The 21381-nt window shown below is 36.9% G+C and overlaps 1 protein-coding gene across 4 annotated transcripts in view; it reads left to right on the top strand.

Annotated features, from left to right (window-relative positions):
• RAD54B (RAD54 homolog B) overlaps positions 1 to 20553 on the top strand; it is a 119542-nt gene extending 98989 nt beyond the window's left edge. For all 4 annotated transcript variants that reach the window (XM_036995732.2, XM_036995731.2, XM_073229840.1 and 1 more), the window contains 5 exons: positions 3239 to 3414; positions 5594 to 5855; positions 7324 to 7390; positions 7584 to 7784; positions 20127 to 20553. In XM_036995732.2, coding sequence (XP_036851627.1) covers positions 3239 to 3414; positions 5594 to 5855; positions 7324 to 7390; positions 7584 to 7784; positions 20127 to 20344 — 924 coding nt within the window. In that variant the 3' untranslated portion in view covers positions 20345 to 20553. The remainder of the gene's footprint in view (positions 1 to 3238; positions 3415 to 5593; positions 5856 to 7323; positions 7391 to 7583; positions 7785 to 20126) is intronic.
• The last annotated feature ends 828 nt before the right edge of the window (positions 20554 to 21381 follow it).

Genomic DNA, 21381 nt, shown 5'->3' with positions numbered 1-21381 from the left:
TTTTATTTATTCTTCATAAAACTCTATGAAATAAGTTCTGTTATTACTACCCCCATTTTTCTGGTGGGGAAATGGCCTCAGAGATATGCATAGAGAAAATTAATTTTTTTTCTAGAGAAAATTAATTTTAATAATGTTATGCATTTAAAATGACTTTTTCACTAAATAAATTGTGAACATTTTCCATAATTAGATACTTTTTAAAAGTATGATTTTTAAATGGTTACATAGTTGAGCTGACCACTTGGATATTTAATGACATCATACAATTTGGAATCTACTGAGAGTTTTCTATGGAGTTAGAACTGGTATCAGTCCCCACCTACTACTTTCTAGTTCTTTTAACTAAGGGCAAGTTTAAACATGGTCAGGTTGCATCTTTGAGCCTTTGTTTTCTTATCTGGAAAGCAGAGACAATAATAACTTCCTGATGTTTATTGTGGCAGTTTGGTGAAATAGTATGGAAAGAACCTAGCAGACTGCCTGACCAAACGAGCTGCACAGTGACTCTTAATATCCTGTTATCCCCAGCTCACCCTTAACAATTTTTTTAAATAATTTTTTTCTCTTAGTTTTTTCTTTAAACAGTAATATCATAATTTGCAACCAAAACAAAAGAAAACCTGTGTGTGTTACATTATGCTTGACGTCATTAATTATATACTGAGCAAATGGAGTATTCTACCCAGATTCTACAAGTATATTCTAGAATGAATTATATTTACATAGTTTATCATAGGAGAAGTCAGCTTTCTGTAATTCTGCAGTAGGCAGGATTATAACAAGAGATGCTGCGTATGGTGATAAAAATTAAACCCTTTGGGCATTATGCCCAGCAAAAATAGAAGCCAAAAATTCTTCCTTAAAAGGAAGACCTTATAATGGCCCAGAATGTGCCAGTCAACTAGTAATAGGCATAGGATACCTCAAACTTCAAATACAGTGTATAATTTCCAATCTGAAACTTATTCAGTAAAGTCTTTCCTCTAACATCATAGCAAATAAGCATCAACAAAAAGTGGCTGAAACGAGCCTTCCATGTATAAGTAACCTTTAAGCAATGGTTTATAAATGTGTTCCTATTGAAACTATGTTTTTCAAGTTCAATCAAGGTGATGGGTTTCTTTTCAGGAAATATGAATGGAATGTAACCAATAAAAATATCAACCCATAACCAAAGGGTATTAGTCATAGACAGAGGCGAGACTGCCCTAACTTGTTAATATGAGAAGTCTAACTGGCAAATCCCTAATAGAGAGGTGATGCATCAGGCTGTCATAACATAATGATGTTATCTCTTAGTTGATTCTTAATTAGGCGTATGCATTTTAATCTTCTGGAAAGCTTTTAAAATTACATTTGTCTAGGCCTTCAAACATATGAACAGATTCAGAATGTCAGAGTAGAACCCAAGTGTTAGGATTTTGAGAAAGCTTTTCCAAGTGATTCTTAATACATGTTCCTGGCTAATACTTTCTGTATTAGGATTATCCATTTTCCTTGTCTTTTGATTTAGTATTCCCAGAGAACTTTCTGCTAATGATTTGGCTTTCCCTGTGGACCTTTCTTCATTGGACAGAATGTAGAGACCAACTGGTTTAAACAGGCAGGTCTCCTTTCAAGGTCAATAAATTTATATTCTGACATGTTCAGTCTCTTAATTTGGTTAGTGTAGCTTATTTCTCTGGAGCTTAAGCATATTCAAGTTTTTGAACATGAAAAGATGTGGACTACAACCTGGGTCTGTGGTCTCTGATGACCTCTCTGAGGTATAGGCTTTTAAAAAAAATTGAACTATCATTTTTATACAATCTTACATTTGTTTCAGATATACAACACAGTGGTTCAACAGCTACCCACACTATTAAATCCTCCCTCCTCCAGTGCAGCCACCATCATCCATCAATGCAGGAAGATGTTACAGAATCACTGACCCACATTCTCTATGCTGCACCACTATCCCCATGGCCAACTTATACTGTGATTGCGAATTATTGTGCCCCCTTTCCCTCCTCCACCCTCTCCCAGAGGTATAGGTATTTTAGTGGGTGTAATTTGACAGCCAGCAACTGTCTCTGTCCCGTTGTATATTTTGGTGATACACATATCTTGTGGTTCCAAGTATTTTTAATCAAGTGACTTTACCCAACTATTGCTATATTTTGGGAGTAAGCCAAATTAAAATTAGTACTTTTTGCCCATCATCTTACACTACAGGATTCACTGCCCTTAAGGTATTTCTAGTATTATTAAAGAGAGAATACAGCACACATTGAAAACAAGGGAAATATAAGAAAGTATACAGTTAATTGCTCAATTAAATAAGGTTAAAACTTAAATGTACTGTGTAACTATAAAGGTCAAGACTAAGTCCCTCCTTTTCTATCCCTCCCCCCCCACAAAGGTCTGTGAAGAACCATGTAGAATTTACATTGGGTCCTCAAGTGTTTATTGCGTTGGGATAATAGGCCAGAAAAATGAGGCATTCCAGGCAGGAGAAGTAGGTTGAACAAAGTTCCAAACAAAGTGATGAATCTGGTAAATGTGGGAGAGAAAGAGGAGTCCTGCCTTTCCCAGAAATTTAATGTAAAAAGTGATGCAGTCGCTAATAAGTGTATCTCTAGTTAAGTGTTCACATGTCAACTAGGCAGTTTTGGAAGAGGAATTTCAGAGGTGCTGATAATCATTTTGTAATAAAATTACTTAAGAAACTATTGGTAATGTAAACAAAAAATATAAGAATAAATTTCTGTTAACATGGCAGAATTGTTACTTCTTGCAGAAGAAATTGATAATACTGAGTAAACTATTGTTCTTGATTCTAAATATCACCTGGGAGGTGCTCTGTGAAGCCCACAAATTGATAATAGCAGGGAGGGAAGGAGGGAAGCAGGAAAAAAGGTATCAATGGTGAGAAATCTCAGATATAATTCCCATTTGCCCCTTTATTTTCCTCCCATTTATTCCCTGCCATCACCTGCTACCCTCCCAGGGCAGTGATACTGCATCGTGGGGTGAAGATAGGCAGTAAGAGGCTGCATTAGAATTGCTCTGTAATTAACTCAGTAGGATGCATATTACTTTTTAAAAAAATGACCAAATCATAGCATGTAAACATTTATATAATAGCTTTGTCTTTTCAGGTGGCTATGAATCTTCATTTTTTTCATAATTTTAATATTTTTCCCCCAATTATGAAAAAAAAATGACCAGTGTTAACAGTCATCTTTTTGAATAGGAAAAAGAATGTAGCTCAACTTGGGATGAAAATGAAGAAAGGAGTTTGTACGAAGGCTTGATAAATGTGTTTCCTGCTGATTACAACCCCCTCCTGTTTACTGAGAGAGAGTCAGGAAAACTACAGGTGCTGTCACAGCTCTTAGCAGTTATCCACGAACTCCATCCTGCTGAAAAGTAAGAGGTCAATTTAATAAACTGCTTCTAAGTGCTCATGGGATTTTGGCTTAGACAATGTCCTTATTCCCGCTCCTCTCCACCCACCTTTTTTCTAAAAGAAGAAAACATTAAAAATAAGTTATTTTCTTCATTGGAGGCGTGGTCAGCATATCCAGTATTTTATAAATCTATTAACAGTGTGTCCATAAATTTTTATTTAGGAAAAACTGAATGTAAACACATATATTTAAAAAAGCCTTGGGATGTCTTTTGATTTTTAACACCTAACTTTTTCTTAATCTCTTTCAGAATTCTTCTTTAACTCTCTTTAAATGTTTATGCTCCCTAGGGTTTTCTCTTTAGTTTCCTTCTCACTCTGAATACCCATCCTCAGATATCTCTACTCCCCAGAGTTTTTACTGTTATTCACATAGCACTGATTCCAAATCTCTATGTCTAGTCCAACCGTATCTTCTAGTTTCTGTGTCCTTATTTCTTACTGTTTAATGAACATCTATCTTGATGTCTTGAGGACTTCAAGTTCCACATGTCCCCAGCCAGCTTCATTTATCATTGAAAGCCTGATCCTTTTTCATGATTCCTTGGTTTGATGAATGGTACTGATCCAAGTTGGATATTCTTGTGCTGGATGCAGCTTACACTCTACTGTACATGGCAGCTTTGCCTACAGATTTCAGCTGCTTTAGGGGACAATCCTAGTGCATAAAAATAATAGCCTTGTTTCAAAGTGGTTTGTGGTTGTGTGTATGGGGGGTGTGGTGTGCTCTAGACCTCCAAAAGGGAATTGTCTGGGATTCCTCGCAATAAGTGAGGATGAGAGACATGTGGAACAGAGACAAGGCTTCCCAGGGGAGTCTGCCCTCACTAGAACAGGTCATTCCCAGTTGACCTGGCTGCTGACTGCAGATGCTTGAATCAGCCCAGTCACAAACAGCCCAGTCACAAACAGAGGAACCTTCTAGCTGAGCCCAGCCCAAATTGCCAACCTATAGAATTGTGAGCTAGATATAAAATAAATGGTTGTCCTAAGCCGCTGGCAGACCCTCTTGTTATGACCTTTCAGTTCTCCTGTTAAGTTTCTATTTTGGCTGCTATTTGAAATTTTAAAGATTTTTCTTATTCTTGATTGTTCTTTTTTTTATTAGCTCTTCTTGTGAATATTATCTCTTACTTGAGGATATTTATTCAAGATGTTTTCTGTCTCATCCATTACTCTGTTTTATTCAGGTTTCTTTTTTTCAGTTTGTTTGATTTCTGGTTTTTCTCTTGGAGGCTTACCTCAAATAGCTGTTGACATTTATGTTCATTTATTTTTAGGAGTGAGGCAATAAAACATTAATTGAATTCTCTGTGTGCATGGGCAAGGCTTGTTGACTGGTGGCCCTCACTGAGTAATCAGGCAGCGAGCTGGCTTTTTTATTTGGGGACTCCCTATCTGTGGACCTTTTTCCTCGTGTCATTCAAGTCATTCCAGATATGAATCGTCCAATAATATCTTTCTTAGTGTAGGATGTGAGAGAGATGCCTGGCTGTTAGTGTTCTGGAGAAAGGGGACTAGGATCTTACCATCCAGTATACAGACTTTCATTTTGATTTGTCACTATATCCCTGCCTTCTAGAGTCCCCTAGCCTAAATTTCTTTGGTTTACTTTCTCCAGAGAATGAACATTCTATGGGATTAGGGCCTGGGTTCTACTTACCAGCACTGTTGTAATAGCTCCAGTCTACATTCCTTCCTTCTGAGGCACCTTAACAAGAGTCTTTGATGTGAATGAACTTGTACTTGTTTCTTATTGGTATCTTCCTCTTTAAGCACTTGGGTTTCATTTTCTCTGTACTGTTGAGCAGGTCTACTCTTCTCTGTTTTTATATATAAAGGTCTCCTTGTTTTATCTAATATGGAGTTTGTATTTATGTTTCTCATTCTTTTGCTGATTTAGGGTGACTTCAGAGAGGTAAAATCTGCATAAAAATCTTAACTGAACTATCTTAATACTGGACGTTTCTTAGATATTTTTAAAAATTGAATTAGGAGAAACTGGTTTAATTGTGTACAGTCATTGTTACATGTTCTATAAATATCGGTGATAATAAAATTGAAGTATTTTTCTTCAATTAAAAATATCTAATGTTGCTTTTAAATTGTATGTAAAGAATCCTTCTTTTTGATTGACAGAGTGGTATTAGTATCCAACTATACACAAACCTTGAATATTTTACAAGAAGTGTGTAAGCGTCATGGATATGCTTATACAAGACTTGATGGACAAACACCAATCTCTCAAAGGCAAAAAATTGTTGATGGCTTTAATAGTAGATACTCTTCAGATTTTATTTTTTTGTTAAGTTCAAAAGCTGGTGGTGTGGGACTTAACCTTATTGGAGGATCTCACTTAATTCTTTATGACATTGATTGGAATCCAGCCACTGATATCCAGGTAGGACTATTTAAACATTAAATAAACATTACAGATTGATTACTGGGGCTACAGTGCCTGCTGAAGATATGAAGATGGTGATGATGATGTATAATAATATATAAGATGATGATGTAAAAACATATTGAGCCCTTATTTTTTATCTGGCACTCCGCTAAGTACTTTACATCTATTTAATCTTCACAATAATCCTATGAGTATGGCTGTTAGTTTTGTTTCACAAATGAAGATATGAAGCTTATTCTAGGTCACATAACTTGTATAAGGCAGAGTCAGGCCTCAAACCTAGACCTGTACATCTCCAGGCTCTACTAGCTACATAGTTGGGACTTCTGGATGCTCATGACCATCAGTGTTATAGATCAATGTTTGTGCAGAGCATAGTAAAGGTATAAAATTAGCTTATTTAGGAAAATATTTTAGAAGATGGTTTGATTTTCCTCATGTATTTTGAGATCTCTGTCTAAAGGTTTGCACCTCATTTGGTATCTGTGTGAGGGGACTGGAAGACAACTCTTAGGTTCAGTGATTCAGAAGGATTCACAGAACTGAGAAAAACAGCTGTACTCATGGTTACAGTCGTGGTTTATCACAGTGGAAGGATCTCAGCAAAAGTAAAAGGCATTATGGGCAGAGTCCAGGAGAGACCAGACATAAGCTTCCAGTTATCTTCTCCCACTGTAGTTGTATGGAAAGCACTTCTCCCAACATCGATAAATGACAACATATATAGAGTACTGTCAATCAGAGAAGTTCACTCAAGCCTTGGTGTCAAGTTTTTCTTGGAGGTTGGTCATGTATGCATGTAGGCCCCATGTGACTGACTTTAGCTGCTCAGTCTCCACCCCTCCAAAGGTCACACTGGCCCAAGGTACCAATCTGAATCACATTGTTAATATATACTATCTGATGTGGCCCAAGGCCCCAGCTAAATTGGGATAAAGATGCTCTTATCAGGCAGGATATTCCAAGGGCTGAGAGTTTATCGCCAAGGAGCTGGTTGAAGCTGTAGTATTTGAACATCAATCTCTTACTGTGCAGTGTCATTGACAAATCTCAACACCATAGGATCTACCTAGAGCCTGAGCTGATTACAGGTATCTTTAGGGGTGAATCATAAGCTACTTGGACTGGGAATAAAACCTCCATGCCCATTCTATACTTAGTTCTTTGCATTCTTGCTGTGCAAACCTGCTGTCCCACCCTTTGATGTAGGTAGGCCCTGTCACTGTTCTGTGGCACCCCCGCAATTACTTTACAGTGCCACAGAGAGTGTTCATCCATCCTTGTCTTTATCCCAGGAGAAAAATGTGAAGTGGAGAATGTTTCGGTATGCCTGGGCTTTGTCTTTTGAAGCTATAAATAAAATCTATAATTTTTTATCTTAAATGTATTAATGCAGAATTGCTTCTCTGAAAGGGCTATTGGTGTCTACTATCCTCTTAGAATTCTCTTTTATTTTCTAAAGGCAATGTCTAGAGTCTGGAGAGATGGCCAGAAACATCCTGTCCATATATACAGACTTCTAACCACAGGTAATAACCCTTCATTCAGTGTGACAAAAAATATATTCCTTTTCAGTAATTAAAGAATTTTTTTTGGTTTATCTGTGCTTCAATACCAGGACTATTATTATCTTGTTAACCAGTATGCTAATAAACATTTTTACCTTACAAAACTAATAGACAAACAGATTTGAAAGAAATATAATGAATGTTTTCTCTTCAGGTACAATAGAAGAAAAGATCTATCAAAGGCAGATCAGTAAGCAAGGTCTCTCTGGGGCAGTTGTGGACCTAACCAAGACATCTGAACATATCCAGTTTTCAGTAGAGGAACTTAGAAATTTGTTCACACTACATGAAAGTTCACAATGCATTACTCATGACTTGCTTGACTGTGAATGTACAGGAGAACAAGATCATGCAGGTTAGTGATATTTTAATTCTGTTGCAATGGTAAAGTTGATTTGTCTCTTTTTAGCAGTTGAAAATATTTAAGTACAGAACAACTAAAATATTTACTATTTGCATTTGTTAGTTTTCTTTTTTCATCAGGTCTTAGGCAACTGCCAGATGAGTTTTGAGAAAACGTTCACTAGAACCTTATTAGTTCTCTCCCGTTACCTTTTTTCTGAGTCAGTTGTGAAAAATTTAACTTATATAGGAAAATCTTTCAAATCGTGGTATAATGACTTCAGAATTAGAAAAATATTTTTAATCCTTATGTCTATTTCACAAAAAACATACACTTGACAGAATAATCCTGTTTGTGTATTTTGTGTAGAACTTACTCATAATGGGGTCATACTTTCTGAAGCAGTCAGCACAGGCCACTGTGATTCTTAGGACTTGATGAACTGTTAGTGCTGCTTAAGAGAAGCGAAAAATGTCAACCCTCTAGAATTAGCACCATTCATATAGGAACTAGATTAGGAATAGGACTTGAGCAAGCAATGTCTAACAGTTGGAAGTCACTTTATCAATTATATTGACTAGCTGTGAGAAGTTAGACCATACAAGACTGACATAGAAGAATTATATTTTATATAAATCAACATTTGATTCCCTATGGTATGCTTTTTCTGCTTTAATAATTTCTGCTCTTATTTTTTCTTCTTTTAATATTTCCTTATATTTACTGCTCTTTTTCTAACTTTTCCATTTGAATGCTTACCTTAAGGATTTTCAGTCTTCTTTTCTAAAATGGGTATTTAAGGCTATAAATTTCCCTCCGAGTCTTTTTTTTTTTTTTGAGAGGGCATCTCTCATATTTACTGATCAAATGGTTGTTAACAACAATAAAATTCTGTATAGGGGAGTCAATGCTCAATGCACAATCATTAATCCACCCCCAGCCTAATTCTCATCAGTCTCCAATCTTCTGAAGCATAACAAACAAGTTCTTACAAGGTGAACAGTACAAGGGCAGTCATCACAAAAACTTTCGGTTTTGATCATTATGAACTATAAACAATCAGGTCAAATATGAATATTCGTTTGATTTTTATACTTGATTTATATGTAAATCCCACATTTCTCCCTTTATTATTATTATTATATATATATATATTTTTAATAAAATGCTGAAGTGGTAGGTAGATGCAAGATAAAGGTAGAAAACATAGTTTAGTGTTGTAAAAGAGCAAATGTAGATGATCAGGTGTGTGCCTGTAGACTAAGTGTTAATCCAAGATAGACAAGGGCAATAAAACATCCATGGATGCAGAAGATTTCTCTCAAAACAGGGGGGGGGGTGAGGTTCTAAGCCTCACCTCTGTTGATCCCCAATTTCTCACCTGATGGCCCCCCTGCGACTGTGCCTGTCTTAGGTTGTTCCTCCCTTGAGAAATCTTACCCGTCTCTGGCTAACCAGTCATCTTCCGGGGCCATACAAGGAAATGTAAAGTTGGTAAGTGAGAGAGAAGCCATATTGTTTGAAAAGGTTAGCTTTTTACTTCTTTGCAGATTTATGCCCTGTGGCTTCTATGCCCAGCATTTGTCTTGAGGTATCTTTACCACTTGGAGGAGTTATGATACTCGATGAATTCGATATGAGGCACGAATTCTATTTAAGGGTTGTAATTAGGAAGAAAGAAGAAAAGCTATAGAGGTAGCAGATGGAAGAAAACATGGGAAGATTGATTATTTCTTTGACATATCTTCTTGTAGAGTAACTTAAGCATGTATAGGTTTTAAACTACTAATTAAATTGCGCACACTCAGTAACATAATAGGAATACAGTTACATAACCAAAGCAGATCTATAATTACCAGCCATCTCCAGTGAAGCCAAGAAAACCAGTTAGGCACCCTAGGCATTTGTGAAAATTTGTCTATGATATAATGGATATTGTCCAACTGTACTTGAACAGTCTGAGAGAAATCAGACAAATTAAAACAACCCATTCCTGGGAACTGTTCACATCCCATATGCTCTTTTAACAGTAGATAGTCTGTAGTTGTAAGATTTTGGAGCGCTACAACTTGCACTTCTCCTAATTCTTGGTTGAGTTCCAACAGTATAGATCCAGTCAAATTTGTTGTTTTACTGTATGCACAGGCCAGCTTAGATATCTCCTTCTTCATTCCAATGGCAAGTCCAGGAACCGGTGGGATGAATGCAGCTACAACTGCAGCATTGCCTGGATCTTTGTTGAGGATTTTTGATGATCATCTTCTGGTGTGACTCTTTCAGAGAGTGCTGATGTTGGAAGTTCTTCTTCATATCGTGTCTTAGTTCATTTTCTGGGTAGCCAAATTAGGCTTTGATCATCTGTATAAACACAAACAGACCCTTTGCTCACACTTTGATCTGCCCTTTATACCATTGTGTAGAACTCATTGGAGGTGACCACACAGAAACTGCTTTTTTTTTTTTTTAAGAGAAAGGAATATTATGAGAAAAGTGTACATCCATAGCCGATCATCTGACACCCTTTAAGTGATCAAAATTAAGGATATTTAAAGCATGCATTAATCATTGATTTGCAGTTAGTTTTATCCTATCAGGAGTAATCCCCCTTCTCTTTCTTTCTTTTTTTTTTTGTTATCTTTAATCTACACTTACATTAAGAATATTATGTTTACTAGGCTCTCCCCTATACCAGGTCCCCCCTATAAACCCCTTTACAGTCACTGTCCATCAGCATAGCAAAATGTTGTAGAATAACTACTTGTCTTTTCTGTCTTGTACAGCCCTCCCCTTTCTCCCATCCCCCCCATGCATGCTAATCTTAATACCCCTCTTCTTCTTCTCCCCCCTTATCCCTCCCTACCCACCCATCCTCCCAAGTCCCTTTCCCTTTGGTACCTGTTAGTCCATTCTTGGGTTCTGTGGTTCTGCTGCTGTTTTGTCCCTTCAGTTTTTCCTTTGTTCTTATACTCCACAGATGAGTGAAATCATTTGGTATTTCTCTTTCTCTGCTTGGCTTATTTCACTGAGCATAATACCCTCCAGGTCCGTCCATGTTGCTGCAAATGGTAGGATTTGCCCTTTTCTTATGGCTGAGTAGTATTCCATTGTGTATATGTATCACATCTTCTTTATCCATTCATCTACCGATGGACATTTAGGTTGCTTCCAATTCTTGGCTATTGTAAATAGTGCTGCGATAAACATAGGGGTGCATCTGTCTTTCTCAAACTTGATTGCTGCGTTCTTAGGGTAAATTCCTAGGAGTGGAATTTCTGGGTCAAATGGTAAGTCTGTTTTGAGCATTTTGATAAACCTCCATACTGCTTTCCACAATGGTTGAACTAATTTACATTCCCACCAGCAGTGTAGGAGGGTTCCCCTTTCTCCACAGCCTCACCAACATTTGTTGTTGTTTGTCTTTTGGATGGCAGCCATCCTTACTGGTGTGAGGTGATACCTCATTGTAGTTTTAATTTGCATTTCTCTGATAATTAGTGATGTGGAGCATCTTCTCATGTGTCGGTTGGCCATCTGTATTTCTTTCTTGGAGAACTGTCTGTTCAGTTCCTCTGCCCATTTTTTAAATGGATTATTTTATTTTTGTTTGTTGAGGTGTGAGAGCTCTTTATATATTTTGGATGTCAAGCCTTTATCGGATCTGTCATTAACAAATATATTCTCCCATACTGTAGGGTTCCTTTTTGTTCTATTGATGGTGTCTTTTGCTGTACAGAAGCTTTTCAGCTTAATATAGTCCCACTTGTTCATTTTTGCTGTTGTTTTCCTTGCCCGGGGAGATATGTTCAAGAAGAGGTCACTCATGTTTATGTCTAAGAGGTTTTTGCCTATGTTTTTTTCTAAGAGTTTTATGGTTTCATGACTTACATTCAGGTCTTCGATTCATTTCGAATTTACTTTTGTGTATGGGGTTAGACAGTGATCCAGTTTCATTCTCTTACTTGTAGCTGTCCAGTTTTGTCAGCACCATCTGTTGAAGAGACTGTCATTTCCCCATTGTATGTCCATGGCTCCTTTATCGTATATTAACTGGTCATATATTTTTGGGTTAATGTTTGGAGTCTCTCTTCTGTTCCACTGGTCTGTGGCTCTGTTCTTGTGTCAGTACCAAATTGTCTTGATTACTATGGCTTTGTAGTATAGCTTGAAGTTGGGGAGCGAGGACCCCCCCCCCACTTTATTCTTCCTTCTCAGGATTGCTTTGGCTATTCCGGGTCTTTGGTGTTTCCATATGAATTTTTGAACTATTTGTTCCAGTTCATTGAACAATGCTGTTGGTAATTTGATAGGGATTGCATCAAACCTGTATATTGCTTTTGGCAGGATGGCCATTTTGATGATATTGATTCTTCCTAGCCACGAGCATGGGATGAGTTTCCATTTGTTAGTATGCCCTTTAATTTCTCTTAAGAGTGACTTGTAGTTTTCAGAGTATAGGTCATTCACTTCTTTGGTTAGATTTATTCCTAGGTATTTTATTCTTTTTGATGCAATTGTGAATGGAATTGTTTTCCTGATTTCTCTTTCTATTGGTTCATTGTTAGTGTATAGGAAAGCTACAGATTTCTGTGTGTTAATTTTGTATCCTGCAACTTTGCTGTATTCTGATATCAGTTCTAGTAGTTTTGGGGTGGAGTCTTTAGGGTTTTTTATGTACAATATCATGTCATCTGCAAATAGTGACAGTTTAACTTCTTCTTTACCAATCTGGATTCCTTGTATTTCTTTGTTTTGTCTGACTACCATGGCTAGGACCTCCAATACTATGTTAAATAGCAGTGGGGAGAGGGGACATCCCTCTCTAGTTCCCTATCTCAGAGGAAAAGCTTTCAGCTTCTCGCTGTTCAGTATAATGTTGGCTGTGGGTTTATGATATATGGCCTTTATTATGTTGAGGCACTTGCTCTCTATTCCCATTTTGCTGAGAGTTTTTATCATGAATGGATGTTGAATTTTGTCAAATGCTTTTTCAGCATCTATGGAGATGATCATGTGGTTTTTGTCTTTCTTTTTGTTAATGTGGTGGATGATGTTGATGGATTTTCAAATGTTATACCATTCTTGCATCCCTGGGATGAATCCCACTTGGTCATGGTGTATGATCCTTTTGATGTATTTTTGAATTCTGTTTGCTAATATTTTATTAAGTATTTTTGCATCTACATTCATCAGGGATATTGGTCTGTAATTTTCTTTTTTGGTGGTGTCTTTGCCTGGTTTTGGTATTAGGATGATGTTGGCTTCATAGAATGAGTTTGGGAGTATTCCCTCCTCTTCTATTTTTTGGAAAACTTTAAGGAGAATGGGTATTATGTCTTCTCTGTGTGTCTGATAAAATTCTGAGGTAAATCCGTCCGGCCCGGGTGCTTTGTTCTTGGGTAGTTTTTTGATTACCGTTTCAATTTCTTTGCTCATAATTGGTTTGTTTAACTTTTGTGTTTCTTCCTTGGTCAGTCTTGGGAGGTTGTATTTTTCTAGGAAGTTGTCCATTTCTTCTAGGTTTTCCAGCTTGTTGGCATGTAGGTTTTCATAGTAGTCTTTAATAATTTTTTGTATTTCTGTGGAGTCTGTCATGATTTTTCCATTCTCATTTCTGATTCTGTTGATTTGTGTTGATTCTCTTTTTCTCTTAATAAGTTGGGCTAGAGGCTTATCTATTTTGTTTATTTTCTCAAGGAACCAGCTCTTGGTTTCACTGATTTTTGCTATTGTTTTATTCTTCTCAATTTTGTTTATTTCTTCTCTGATCTTTATTATGTCCCTCGTTCTGCTGACTTTAGGCCTCATTTGTTATTTTTCCAATTTCAATAATTGTGATGTTAGACTATTCATTTGGGATTGTTCTTCCTTCTTCAAGTGTGCCTGTATCGCTATATACTTTCCTCTTAGGACTGCTTTTGCTCTGTCCCACAGAAGTTGGGGCTTTGTTTTGTTGTTGTCATTAGTTTCTGTATATTCCTTGATCTCTATTTTAATTTGTTCGTTGATCCATTGATTATTTAGTAGCATGTTGTTAAGCCTACATGTGTTTGTGAGCCTTTTTGTTTTCTTTGTAGAATTTATTTCTACTTTTATACCTTTGTGGTCTGAAAAATTGGTTGGTAGAATTTCAATATTTTGGATTTTGCTGAGGCTCTTTTTATGGGCTACTATGTGGTCTATTCTGGAGAATGTTCCATGTACACTTGAGAAGAATGTATATCCTGTTGCTTTTGGATGTAGAGTTCTATAGATGTCTTTTAGGTCCATCTGCTCTGCTGTGTTGTTCAGTGCTTCCGTGTCCTTACTTATTTTCTGCCCAGTGGATCTATCCTTTGGGGTGAGCGGTGTGTTGAAGTCTCCTAAAATGAATGCATTGCAGTCTATTTCCCCCTTTAGTTCTGTTAGTATTTGTTTCACATATGCTGGTGCTCCTGTGTTGGGTGCATATATATTTAGAATGGTTATATCTCTTGTTGGACTGAGCCTTTTATCATTATGTAGTGTCCTTCTTTATCTCTTGTTACTTTCTTTGTTTTGATGTCTATTTTGTCTGATATTAGTACTGCAACCCCTGCTTACTTCTCGCTGTTGTTTGCCTGAAATATGTTTTTCCATCCCTTGACTTTTAGTCTATGCATGTCTTTGGGTTTGAGGTGAGTTTCTTGTAAGCAGCATATAGATGGGTCTTGCTTTTTTATCCATTCTATTACTCTGTGTGTTTTGACTGGTGCATTCAGTCCATTTACATTTAGGGTGACTGTTGAAAGATATGTACTTATTGCCATTGCAGGCTTTAAATTCGTGGTTACCAAAGGTTCAATGTTAGCCTCTTTAGTATCTTACTGCCTAACTTAGCTCGCTTATTGAGCTGTTATATACACTGTCTGGAGATTCTTTTCTTCTCTCCCTTATTATTCCTCCTCCTCCATTCTTCATATGTTGTGTGTTTTGTTCTGTGCTCTTTCTAGGAGTGCTCCCATCTAGAGCAGTCCCTGTAAGATGCCCTGTAGAGGTGATTTGTGGGAAGCAAATTCCCTCAGCTTTTGCTTGTCTGGGAATTGTTTAATCCCGCCATCATATTTAAATGATAGTTGTGCTGGATACAGTATCCTTGGTTCAAGGCCCTTCTGTTTCATTGCATTAAATGTATCATGCCATTCTCTCCTGCCTGTAGGGTTTCTGTCGAGAAGTCTGATGTTAGCCTGAATGGTTTTCCTTTATAGGTGACCTTTTTCTCTCTAGCTGCCTTTAAAACTCTTTCCTTGTCCTTGATCTTTGCCATTTTAATTATTATGTGTCTTGGTGTTGTCCTCCTTGGATCCTTTCTGTTGGGGGTTCTGTGTATTTCCGTGGTCTGTTTGATTATTTCCTCCCCCAGTTTGGGGAATTTTTCAGCAATTATTTCTTCCAAGATACTTTCCGTCCCTTTTCCTCTCTCTTCTTCTTCTGGTACCTCTATAATACGGATGTTGTTCCTTTTGGATTGGTCACACAGTTCTCTTAATATTGTTTCATTCCTGGAGATCCTTTTATCTCTCTCTATGTCAGCTTCTATGCGTTCCTGTTCTCTGGTTTCAGTTCCATCAATGGCCTCTTGCATCTTATCCATTCTGCTTATAAATTCTTCCAGAGTTTGTTTCGTTTCTGTAATCTCCTTTCTGGCATCTGTGATCTCCCTCCGGACTTCATCCCATTTCTCTTGCGTATTTCTCTGCTTCTCTGTCAGCATGTTTATGATTTTTATTTTGAATTCTTTTTCAGGAAGACTGGTTAGGTCTATCTCCTTCTCTGGTGTCTCTGTGATCTTGGTTTGCCTGTAATTTTGTCTTTTCATGGTGATAGGAATAGTTTGCAGAGCTGGGACTAGTGACGGCTGGAAGAACTTCCCTTCTTGTTGGTTTGTGGCCTTCCTCTCCTGGGAGAATAGCAACCTCTAGTGGGTTGTGCTGGGCAGCTGCACGCAGACAGGGCTTCTGCTTCCTGCCCGGCTGCAATGGAGTTTATGTCCACCTTTGCTGTGGGTGTGGCCTGGCTCAGGCTGCTGCTCCAAAGTGGTGGAGTTGCATTGTAGTGGGAGCAGCCGGGAGGCTGTTTATCTCCGTAAGGGGCCTTCGTGCTCCCTGCAGCCCAGGGGATTAGAGTGCCCAGAGATCCCCAGATTCCCTACCTCTGGACTAAGTGTCCTGCCCTGCCCCTTTAAAACTTCCATAGAGCACCCACCAAAACAAAACAACAACCACAAAAAAACCCAAAAACAAATGGCCACTCATTTTTCTTTATTCTCCGGCGCCAGCCTTGGGCACCCGCTAACTCGACTTGCTGCCCTGTTTCCCTTGTATTGGGGTCCCTGTCCCTTTAAGACTTCCAAAAAGCACTCACCACAACAAAACAACAACAACAAAATAAATAAATAAAGGTGGCCGCTCACTTTTCTTTTGTCCTCCGGCACCAGCCTCTGGTACCCGCTCACCGTTCTTGCTGCCCTGTTTCCCTAGTATCCAGGGCCCCGCACATGCACTGTGTCTGTACTCTGGTCCGGATGGCTGGGGCTGGGTGTCCAGCAGTCCTGGGCTCCCTCTCCCACCCGCTCTGACTCCTCTCCTTCCGCCGGGAGCTGGGGGGAGGGTTGCTCGGGTCCAGCCGGGCCGGGATTTGTATCTTATCCCCTTTGTGAGGTGCTGGGTTCTCGCAGGTGTGGATGTGGTCTGGATGTTGTCCTGTGTCCTCTGATCTTTATTCTAGGAAGAGTTGTCTTTGTTATATTTTCATAGATATATGTAGTTTTGGAAGGAGATTTCTGCTGCTCTACTCACACCACCATCCTGGCTCTGCCCTTCTCCCTCTGAGTCTTATAATTATGATTTGGAGTCTTTTTATTCAGTTGTAAATATTTTGTATTTCCCATTATGATTTCCTCTTTGACTCATGAGTTATTTAAAAGTATGTTTTAAAATTTATTTTAGTTTTTGTTAATTGAATTCTGACTACTGCACTGTAGTCACAAATATATTCTACATGGGGCCTGGTGTGTGGTCACTTTGTCAATGTTTCTTTTATGCATTAAAACATGTATTCTCTTCACTACTTAGAGTTCTGCCATTAGTCAAAATTTGTTACCAAATCAATTTTTTCTTATTTTACAGATTTTAAAATTGACTGTTTTCTAATTTAAAAATTTTAATTTTTTATTGAATATAGTAGATATACAATATTCTATTGGTTTCAGATGTACAACATAATGACTCAACAATTAATGTATGTTACTAAGTGCCCACTGCAATAGGTGTAGTTATCTTTTCTCAACGAACAGGGAAATTACAATATTATTGCCTATATCCCCGATGCTGTATTTCCATCCCTGTGACTATTTTATAATTTGAAGAGAAAGTTAGTATTTTAACTTCTTAATTGGTAATATATTTACATGGCTCAACTATTTAAAAACATAAAATGTATATGATGAAAACTCTTCTTCCCACAATGCCCTCATCTGCCTTTTTTCTAGCCCATCTATCCCATAAGAAACCACCATTATTAGTTTTTTATGTATATTTCTAGATACAGTTTTATGCACATGCAAGGAACTCTGAATATATTTTCTTGTCCAATTTCCCCCCAATAAAGAGTCTTCTAGTATATGTATAGTTCTGTACCTTTTTCACTTAATAGTAGATCTTGATATTTTTTCCATATCCTTACAGAAAATTTTCTCATTCTTTTTTTCCCTCAGCTACATAATCCTTCATTGTATGGATATACTATAATTTACTTACCTGTTCCCAAAGATGTATAATTAGGTCTTTGTAGTCAGTATATATCTTTATTTGTACATCTTTTTCCATATGGTCAAGTATATCTATGAGATAAATTATTAGTGTTCTTGGGTCAGAGAATTGGGGTGTAAGTTTAATAGATATTGCCAAAATGCCCTCCACTGGGGGTTTCATCATTTATACCCCACCAGCAATATTCTAAAATGGCTATTTCCCCACAGCTTTGCCAATTTAGCGCATTATCAAGTGTTTGGGTTTTTGCTAATCCAATAGTGAAAAAATAATATATTGGTTTTAATTTGCTTTCCTCTTATTATGTAAGAAGTTGAACATATTTTCCTGTATTTAAGAACCGTATTTCCCTTATATGTACCATCTGTTTATATCATTGGCCAGTTTTTCTATGAATAACCTAATTTATTGTCCAATATATCTGTAATTGAAAGACATATGTTAAAATATTATAGTATGACAGTGAATTTATCAAAGTTTCTTGTTATTCCATTAATTTTTGCTTTATATAGTTTTTATCTTATTTGTGACTTTGTTTCGTTATGGTTTATTTTATTATAATGTGGTGATTTCTTTATCCCTTATGTCTTTTGCTTTCATTTGTCTTACTGTATTATACCAGCTTTCTTAGAGTTAGAATTTGTCTGGTGTGTCTTTTCCCATTCTTTTGTTTTAAATATGTCTGTGTCCTTATGTTAAGTGTCTCTCTTTTTAATAGTGTAAAGCTGGATTTCTTACTTGCAGTTTGATGTTCTCTTTTAAACTAGATCATTTAGTATGTTTACCTTCATTATAGTTACTGACATTTTGATTTACTTATACTGTCTTTTTGGTCAACTCTTTCAATCTTTGATATTTCAAAGTGTATTTGTTGTTTCACTCTCTCAAAGGTTCTTTGCCAGCTGTATTATTCTAGTTCATTTTTTTCTTTCTTTTTTTTTTTGGTCAGTACTTTGAAAGTATTTTTCTACCAGTCTTCTAGATTCTCAAAGCAATATGAGAATCCTCTCTTTTCTTAAAACCTCAGTGTTTTTTTGAACATTGACAGGATTTTGATGATATTAAGGAAAGACAACTTTTTTAGGTGATAAAATTTTAAAAATCTTTATATGAAATAATTACATGTGAAATGATTTGCTATATATTTATTTCATAATAATGAAATGGAGAAAGTGGGATCTAAATAAAATAAGATTGTCTTTTGGTTGGTAGTTATGGAAGGTGGAGGATATAAACCTGTAGGTTCTTTATTTCTATCTTGTCAAATTGTATATAAATTTGAAACTTCTCATAATTAAAAAGTTAAAAAAGTAAAACTTTTAATAGCTCCCATTCCTTTTAGGATAAAGAATAACATCTTTAAAGTGGCGAGTTAATTAGGGTAGTGTAAGTGCTGTAACAAGAAGCTCAAAAGGTATAGTGGCCTGCCACAATAGAACTATATTTTTTACTTGGTGAGACAGGTCACATAGTAGGAACATTGTGACAGCCTTCTTTAAGGTGATATAGTGATCTGGGCTCCTTCCACTTTGGGCTCTACCATCCCCTTGGGCCTAACAGTTCTCTGCTGAGACTCCTGCCTGCCAGCCAGCAGGTGAGAGAAGAGAAAAAATAGAAAATATTGTGATGGGGGGGGATCATTACAGGCCAGACCTGGAAGTGATGTAGATCACTTATATCCATACTCCATAGGCTGGACTCAGTGGTTGCTTCTAACTGTAAGGGCAGCTGGGAAATGTGGCTTAGTGTCGTGCTGGAAAGAGAAATGGATTTGGTAAATAACACTAGCCTCTCCATTGATAATGTGCTTACAGCATTTTGCATAATCCAGCCCTTGGGTGTGTGCGCTACTCACCTTCTCTTGTTACTGCCACTTTGTTTTTGCTCCCTAGGCTCTAAAATTGTACTGGGCTCCTGTCAGTTTCTCAACCATGCCAACTGTCCCTTCCCTTTCATAGCCTTTGTTTACCCTGGAATGCTTTACCTCCCTGCTCTATCTAGTTCTTGCTTCTCATTTTTCAGGTCTTAATGATCATTAAAGCATCAGCTTTTCTGGTTATATGTGCTCACAGTCCCTGGTGTCTTAACTTCATACCCTTACTTCTATAATACAGCTCTGCAGTCCCTTAATTTCAATTTTGAAATCTAGAAAGCTCAAAGGACCAAAAGTTGTTTTTTCTTCATAAATATGCAACAAACTTATTTGGTGGCAAATAGCTTACCTAAACTGATGTGCATTTATCAGTAGTCCAACCCATTTCATATGACTTGCTGCAGAATATATTGAGTTTGATTATGGGGTGTCATCCAAGATTGCTCCAGATATATTCTGAATTTGGAACATATCTAACCCCAAAGATTTTTAAATAAGGGATTACGGACCTCCAATACATCTCTTTGGATGATTATGTTAAGTGTATATCTCTCCAACTAGACAATATGGACAGTGAAGTCAGAGACCATAATGTGATAAATCACATAAACTCATTATATCATAAAATAAAAGAGTATTGTATTTTGTAGGATATTGATTGGCCTAAGGACTTTCTTATTGTTTTACTTATTTCAGGTGATTCATTGGAAAAATTCCCTGCCTCTAGAAATTGTCAGCTTGGTCCACATCACCAGAAGTCTAAGTCTCTGAAACCTCTCTCCATGTCACAGCTGAAGCAATGGAAACATTTTTCTGGAGATCATTTAAATCTTACAGATCCTCTTCTTGAAAGAATAAGAGAAAATGTGTCATTCTTTTTTCAGAATATAACCAATGAAACTATTACTATATAATGGAAGGTGACTTCATAACATTCCCTGCCCTCCCCCTTAAAAAAGTTAATATAGTAATTAATTGTAGGTTTGAAAACATATATTTGAATTACAACTATATTTTGTTGCAGATATCTCATAGTTTTGATATATAATCAAATTGAGTTTAATTTTTTTGTATATGTTCTCAAATATTGAAACATTAAAGACATACTTTTATTATCATGTAATTGTTTATCAATGATTCCATAATTATGCACATTTATTAATTAACCACTAAGGAATTTTCATAAGGAATGGGAAAAGGTAAAGTACCTAGTCTCTTTGAGAAATCTAATCATTTATAATATTAGACATAGATATATGAGATAATTGAAAATTTTGATCTGTTAAACTATAGCTCAAGAGAGAGAATCAGAGACTAGGATTGCCAGTGCTGAAGATGCTGGATGTAAGAGCTGTTGCAAGGCGGTGAGAGTGAGAATGGTCAGTGGGTGGGGCAGGAGATGAAGGATTATGGGATACTTCAGAGCATTAGTTACTAGTCTGAGACCTCCGACTCACTGGAGACTGACATGCAGTTTACAAAGCCACATCCACCAAACATTGTACAGCGAATAAAGAAAGGTACTACTACCATCACGTTGAGGGCTGTCTGCAGTCATTTTTGACATTAAAAAGAGTTTTAATTCACAAAGCAAACTTTAGAAGACTGAAGTCTGCAAAGAGAAGGGTGTTACACAGTCTCCAACTGGGGCTTCTGTAATCAGCTTGTGCTCCCATTTAGGAAAATTTCTTTTAGACTGATAATGCCTTGAGGTGTTGAATGGGCTCAAGTATGTATCATCAAATCAGAGCTATTTAGGTTTGTAGTTTCACATAGTTAAACAGGCAGTTTGGGACCAAGTTTATCAGTGTGGAATGTCAGTGAATATTAAGCAAAAATGGTGTTCTTGGCCCTATCTAGAGGCCCCAGATTTGAGGCTTTACCTATAAAACTTCTTTCAATATCTATTTTGTATCACATTATTCTCAGGTGTAAAATCCTTAGAAAAATA

The sequence above is a fragment of the Manis javanica genome, chromosome 2, assembly GCF_040802235.1.
Source record: "Manis javanica isolate MJ-LG chromosome 2, MJ_LKY, whole genome shotgun sequence".
Lineage (NCBI taxonomy): Eukaryota > Metazoa > Chordata > Mammalia > Pholidota > Manidae > Manis > Manis javanica.
This window is presented reverse-complemented; position numbering and strand designations above follow the sequence as displayed.